We start from the raw sequence: 7,310 nt of genomic DNA on the forward strand, positions 1-7,310 counted from the left end.
GCAGTGGCCGCTCCCGGCCACCGCAGCCTCGACCTGCTGGGCTCCGGCGATCCTTCCGCCTCGGCCTTCCAAGTAGCCGGAATTACAGGCATGCGCTACCACGCCCGACTGATTTTTTGATTTATTGTAGAGATGAGGTCTCGCTGCCCAGACGGGTCTCGAACCCGCGGGCTCGGGCAATCCACTCACCTCAGCCTCCCAAAGGCGCGGGATTACAGGCTGAGCCACCGAGCCCGGCTCAAGACAATTTTTTGATGGTGGTGTTAGGAGAACGTGAAATGTGATCTAAGAAACGCGTCCCAAGAACAATTGGCGTGGAGTAATTGTCCCCGCCCATTCTACCTTAGTCCCTCGGCTCCCAGGTCCAGCGCGTAGCGCCATTTGAATGAAATTCCAGATCTGTAACCAAGACAAAATCTCCCGCCCGCAATTGGTCGGTGCGGGGAAGAGCCTTATGATTAGTGGAAAGTCCGAGGAGGCGGGCGAGGGGGACGGAGACTTTGTGTACCTCGGGCGTCCTCACTTGGCACCACCCTCCACACTTCACGTCATTTTCTACGACTCGTGGGAGCTGGGGCTTAGCGGATTCCTGCCGCGGCGCGACCCTCTGACGTTCCCGCTTCTAATTGGCCGGGAACTGCGGCTGCAATTCCGAAGCCTAACTGGCTGCTTGTGCCGCCTCGGAGGTGAAGTGTACTGCGCTGATTGGCTACTAGGTACCGGCCGCGTGTGATGTCCTGGGCAGCGATTGGCCCTCGCCGGGGGGCTTCTCTCACCGGGACTCGGGACTCCCGGGAAGTGGACTGGCAAGTGAAGGGGGCGAGCTAGCTGTCTCTGCGGACCCAGTAGGAGACCCCCGGCGTGAGGCGGCCTCGCGGGGCCGGGTGGGCTGGCGAGCCGACGCTGCGGCGGCGGAGGAGGCTTGTGAGGGGTGCGAGGGACAGGGCCCGGGACAGAGAAACCATGGCCCCGCAGAACCTGAGCACCTTTTGCCTGTTGCTGCTGTACCTCATCGGGGCCGTGATCGCCGGGTGAGGAATACGCAGCCTTTGCTGAGAGGATGGGAGAGGAGGGGGTACTGGGAAGGAGTAGTTAAGGGAAGCGGCATTGCTAGACTGAGTGGAGGGGGGCGTCGCTGTGGTGCGGCTGTGGGGCAGAGGAATGGGTAGTGTGGGCCAGGCTAGTGGAGTGAGAGAACCGCGGGCGACACTCGTGAAAAGGCCTTAGGTCCAGAGACCCTGTAGAACTGGATTTGCCCAGGAGAATGGGAGTTGGATGCGTTGCCAAACACGGCGTTTAGGGAATGAGGGAGGGTTGAGGGAAAGAAGGTGGTGGTGAGCGGAAGCGGTGTCACGCCGAGCTAGGGAAGGACGAGGGGCGCCTGACGGTAAAGAAGGCAGGACGGTGCCGGGCCGAGGTTGAGAGAGACATTTGTTTGGTCAAAGAGTTGGGTTGCTGTGCTCTGCTGAGCTGGAGAATCGGACAGTGCTATGTCCAGCTTATCACGAGACATTTGGGGTCAGACATTAAAGTGGGTGGGTTATGCCTGACCCAGTGAGGAGAGCAGGTGGGGAAGCCATGCTGGGACTGAAGGAAATTGACTTGAGGGAGCAAAAGCCCCTTCGGAGAGCCCTTGTGCTTCCCAACTTCTTGAACTGTTTACTAAGCCTAAGCTGTCATCATGCCTCACTCACTACCTCTTGGTGGTACATTCTTTTTTTAAATTTTTATAGGTTTGGGGGGTACAGGTGCATTTTTGCTACGAGCGTATGTTGCATAGTGGTGAAGTCTGGGCTTTTGGTGTAACTTTCACCCGAATAGTGTACCTTGCATCCCTCACTTTCCTTTGACGTTTTGGAGTCTCCAGTGTCTATTATTCCTGTCTACGGATTGTTTAGCTCCCGCTTATAAGTGAGAGCACGCGGTATTTGACTTTCTATTTCTGAGTTATTTTACTTAATAATACTGGCCTCCAGTGCCATCCATGTTGCTACAAAAGACATAATTCAATTTTTTTAATGACTGAGTAGTATTTCCGAGCGAGAGTGTGAGAATGTGTGTGTGTATACATTCTTGAGAAGCTGAATGGTGTTAGCAGGAAGAGCAATTCACCAACAGATAGCAAACTGGAATTCTACCCGCACACCCGTACCCCACTTGTGAATATGTAGCCTTGAAGGAGCCAGCTAACCCTTATCTATAACATGAGGGTAATATAACATGAGGGTAATAATGTGCCTTCCTTATAGGGAGTAGGAACAAATGAACTCTTGAAGATCCCTCCTGCCTGGAGGATGTATGTTGTTATAAGTCTGGTGACCCAGGATATGGCATGTCATTTTAGAATGTAAAGAATAGTCGTTTTCAGCTTTTGATAATTTATAGGTTATTCTAAATAGAGAAGCTACTACCTAGTAGATCTTTAAATTTTAAGTGTTCTCTTAAAAGTGGTTTCTCTGTGCATGTATGCTTAAACTTTTGTCATTTTTTGTGTGAATCGTCTTAAATTTCTTTTTTGTTTGTTTTATTTTATTTTAAAGACGTAGGGTACCCATCAGGATTAGGTATATAAGTGGTCTACACTTAAAGTTCTTTAAAAAAAAAAAAACAACTTCTAGATAATGCTTTTTTAAATTATGTTTTTATTACTAATTTTTTCACTTAAAGCAACAAGTACCCTTAGGTGTTTAATAAAATATCAACATAAATATTGTTAACACCGTAGGTTTAAACTTCAGTCATTCATAAAGGAGTCTCCTAGGAACTAATATTGATGCTGAGCTATGCTAGCTATCTTTTTCATGTTTTTTCCTGAGCTGCTACTTAATCATTTTTACATGAAGAATATTCTAAGTAAACCTCATTATATAGCTAGCCCTTTTATTACTTTAAAAGTATTTTAAATATTCTGTCACATATATGAATCTTAGAACTCAATGCATTTTTTCTCAATGTATCTTTAAAGAACCATCACTACTAAATTAGTATCTGTATTATGAATATCTGAGATTCCCATTGTTGAGAGAATGCTATTTCAGGATAAATTCTGGTGATTAAAATGACTCTGGCAAAAGGCCAGAATAGGTTTTTATGAGTGCTCTTATTTGTTCATTTCATTCATCCAATAATTTATTGGTCTTTTCGATGGACCAGATATGATCCTTGCCTTGAAAGTTTATTATAATTTTATTCTTCCTTTCTTGCAAAGGTCCTCTTTGCAATTATTTGATTCCAGCATAGTCCCTGGCAAGGAGGTCAGTGGATCTTTATCTTATCTCCCAGTTTATGACATATGCATATGCATATTCATAGCTGCTGAGACATAAAGGCTTCTGCATAATGGGCTTTAGCAGCTGTCTATAATCAAGATTTGCACTAGACAAATTAGTATAACTACTGGAAATGAATGCATGATTGATATTTTCTTTCTTTTAGCTAAAACACCACAACTCATGCATCCAGGTGGATATTATTCGCTCTTCAGAGTTATTACATTTGTGCTTTTGGCTTACCTCTGTGTTAACCTATGAAGTTAACTTCAGTCACTTCATCTTTAACATTCCAATGTTGCTACTGTCATTCAGGACATTTATGTGGCATCTTTTTGATAAAGAAAATCATCCATTGAGATTGCTATTTGACTTTTGGAAGCAATCAAAAAGTCATTTGGAGTCAGAATAGGGAAAGTGGGGGGAGAGTTAATTTGATTATATGATTATTGCTTGAAAATAATATGTAGCCATAAAATAAGAAAATGCACAATCACAGTGGCTCGTACCTATAGTCCCAGCTACTTACGAGACTGAGGCAGGAGCCCTGGAGTTTGAGGCTGCTGTGAGTTATGATTGTGCCACTGCACTCCAGCCTGAGTGACAGAGAGGGACCTTGTCTCTTTTAAAAAAAAATAAAAGGCCAGGCTGGGCATGGAGGCTCATGCCTATAATCCCAGCGCTTTGGGAGATTGAGATAGAAGGATCACTTGAGTCCAGGAGCTCGAGACCAGCCTAGGCAACATAGGGAGACCTCGTCTCTACATAAAATTTAAAAATTAACCTTACATCATAGAGCGTACCTGTAGTCCTAGCTACTCGGGAGGCTGAGGCAGGATTGCCTGAGCCCAGGACATTGAGGCTGCAGTGAGCCCTGATTGTGTCTCTGCACTCTAGCCTAGGTGACAGAGTGATACCCTCACTCTAAATAAATAAATCAATCAATAGGAAGGAAAGAAGAGAGAGGGAGGGGAGGGGAAGGAGTCAGAAGAAGGGAACTTTTTTTTTTTTTTGACTGATGATATCCTCTTATTGTGATTAATATATAAGACTCAATATTAACAGATTAAGAATAAAATCTTGGCCAGGCTCAGTGGCTCAGCCTGTAATTCCAGCACTTTGCAGGGCTGAGGCAAGTAGATTGCCTGAGCCCATGGGTTTGAGACCAGCCTGGGCAACTTGGCGAGACCTCATCTCTACATTAAATAAAAAATTAGCCAGGCATGGTAGTGCGCACATATAGTTCCAGCTATTTGGAAGACTGAGACAGAAGGATCGCCTGAGACCCGCAGGTCAAGGCTGCATTGGCTGTGAGCATGCCACTGCACTGCAGCCTGGGCAACAGAGTAAGACTCCAACATACACACACAAAAATACAATCTTAAAGTTCTGTTAATAAAAAAACAAAAACAAAAAATATATGATTCATTAAAAATTCTGATGTGTTCTCTTTTTAGTCATTGTGTGTGTGTGTGAGAGAGAGAGAAACCTTCATTTATGTACCTCTTTACTTGGACACAAACTTAAATATAAAGCAAATAGAAAAAATATTTTCACTTTTCAAAATGTAATGTATAACTCTTTAATGAAATATTCTCTCATCTCCCTCTTCCAGGCGAGATTTCTATAAGATTTTGGGGGTGCCTCGAAGTGCCTCTATAAAGGATATTAAAAAGGCCTATAGAAAACTTGCCCTGCAGCTTCATCCTGACCGGAACCCTGATGATCCACAAGCCCAGGAGAAATTCCAGGACCTGGGTGCTGCTTACGAAGTGAGTCAGGAAAAAGGATAAACTATGAATGAAATTTGTGGGTACAGAAAAAAAATCATATAATACAGAAAAACACTCCCTTTCTTCAGGTTACTTCTATATAAAAATAAATGATAGATAAAAGTAAAAGTAGTACTTAATGCTACATTGCACTAGATCTTGCACTCATGTTAGTAGGTGCCATTTCTACCTTTTCATATTAGTATTTATTTTAATAAGGAGAGTCTTGTTGAAAAGGAATGAATGAAAGAGAGAAAGATTGAATGATTAATTTGAGAGCTAGAGCCATAAATAAAAATAAAACCTAAATGAGCATTGTAAACCTACATACTCATATGGACTGGACAAATAACAGGCAGGGCAGGTATAAGATAAAACATGACAATGGATATTCTGCCTCCATATTAGGAAGCAATAGGGATTGTTGAGGATTGGGACAAACCGAATCCTTCTTGCCCTGTTGCAAGGGAGCACCTGTTATTCAACTTCAAGTCAGTTCTTGTTATATATTAATGCAGTCTCTGTGTTGCCAGATCATCTAATTTTTCAAGAGAAGTAGGAAATCCAATTTTTTTTCTGAATTTTCTTGCTTGTGAAAATTTTGGTAACTAATTAAGTTTTTTAATGCAGATCAAATACAGTTATAGTTTGAATTTGCAGTCTCTAATCCTGAAGTCAAAGCACTTTCATGTATATCATCTCATTTAATCTTCACTAGGACACCATGAAATATAGTAGAGCAATTTTTAATCCCATTTTTTAAGTGGACATAGAAAAAAATTAATTGAACTCCAAAAATCATAGTGCTAAAATGTCTGTACTCGAGTTTAAATCCCTGTATATAATGGCAGGATATGGTGGTTCATACCTATAATCCCAACACTTTGGGAGGCGGATATGAGAAGATTGCTTGAGTCCAAGAGTTCTAGACCAGCCTGGATGACACAGCAAACTCTCGTCTCTACAAAAAAAAAAAAATCAAAGCATTAGCCAAAAATCAAAGCATTGGGGGGTGTGGTGGTACACACCTGTAGTCTCAGTTTCTTAGGAGGCTGAAGAGGGAGGATTACTTGAGCCCAGGAGTTCAAGGTTGAGGTAAGCCATGATTGTGCCACTGCACTCCAGTCTGTGTGACAGAGTTGAGACTCCAACTCAAAATCTACCAGTCTGTCAATGTACCAATCCCTGTATATTGAGAAGGTTAGAAATAAATCAGAAAACATTTTAGGAAGACAAAGAACCCCAAAGAAGTAAACTCTAGCCGCCTGGATTAAAGAAGCTATGTAACTGAATCAGATAAATTCTAGAGCTGTTGGGGGTTCCTCTTTCTTATCTTCACAGGGATCCTAGAGGTCAGAAATTCTTAACCTAAAGTTCATGAATAAACCTGAGAAGGTTGATGACCCCTCTTAGATTATATGTAACATTTTGTTTCTTGTTGATAATATAGATTCTATATTTTGCACTTATTTCCCATGAGTAGTCCCGTTATTTACTTGGAACCTAAACTCAAAAATATTTTCTAGGGAAACTGAATTTGTCATGCTTTCTGGAGAATCATGTTCTTTATCCATGATCTAGGCAGGCTATACACAAGTCACTCATGAAATTGTAGTTTATTTAACTAACATTTCCAATCACTGGTTCAAATTTATTTTTCCTTTTATCATTCATTTAAGCTTAATTGCCTTTAATCTTAGGTAATTAATATCCACAAATCAGAATCTCGGTAAAGTATGAAGAGTTTTTGTGAATACAAATTTGTTTTCTCTGCAGAGCTGAGATTACTGCTTGAATTTTATTTAGTTGAGAATTTATGTATTAGTTGGCCAATCAACCAATAACTTTTTCTTTTAAAATAAAATAATTTTCAAGACTATGGGAAAAAATTGCATTCCTTAGAAGAATAAAGTAAGGAGGAAGTGACTGATAATAAATTACTTCAAGGGTAGTTTTTAGAGGTTATTACAGAACCCTCTGATGTCCAAAAAGAAACTGACTTAAAACTAGTCTTTGTAGCCAGGTGCAGTGGCTCACGCCTGTAAGCCAGCACTTTGGGAAGCTAAGGCGAGAGGATTGCCTGAGCCCATGGGTTCAAGACCAGCCTGGGCAACATGGCAAGACCTCATTTCTACAGTAAATCAGAAAAATTAGCCAGGTGTGATGGCACATGCCTGTGGTTCCAGCTATTTGGAAGGCTGAAATGGAAGGATCACCTCAGCCCAGCAGGTCGAGGCTGCAGCCCTGAGCATGTCCCTGCACACGAGCC

The 7,310-nt window shown here is 42.4% G+C and overlaps 1 protein-coding gene across 1 annotated transcript in view; it reads left to right on the plus strand.

Annotated features, from left to right (window-relative positions):
* The first annotated feature begins 746 nt into the window (after positions 1 to 746).
* The window catches only part of DNAJB11 (DnaJ heat shock protein family (Hsp40) member B11), a 19,949-nt gene continuing 13,385 nt past the window's right edge, over positions 747 to 7,310 (plus strand). Inside the window, exons 1-2 of the mRNA XM_008056358.1 lie at positions 747 to 1,031; positions 4,885 to 5,041. Coding sequence (XP_008054549.1) covers positions 964 to 1,031; positions 4,885 to 5,041 — 225 coding nt within the window. The 5' untranslated portion in view covers positions 747 to 963. The remainder of the gene's footprint in view (positions 1,032 to 4,884; positions 5,042 to 7,310) is intronic.

Source organism: Carlito syrichta, unplaced genomic scaffold, assembly GCF_000164805.1.
Source record: "Carlito syrichta isolate Samal-C Ts95f unplaced genomic scaffold, Tarsius_syrichta-2.0.1 Scaffold302333, whole genome shotgun sequence".
Taxonomy (NCBI): Eukaryota; Metazoa; Chordata; class Mammalia; order Primates; family Tarsiidae; genus Carlito; species Carlito syrichta.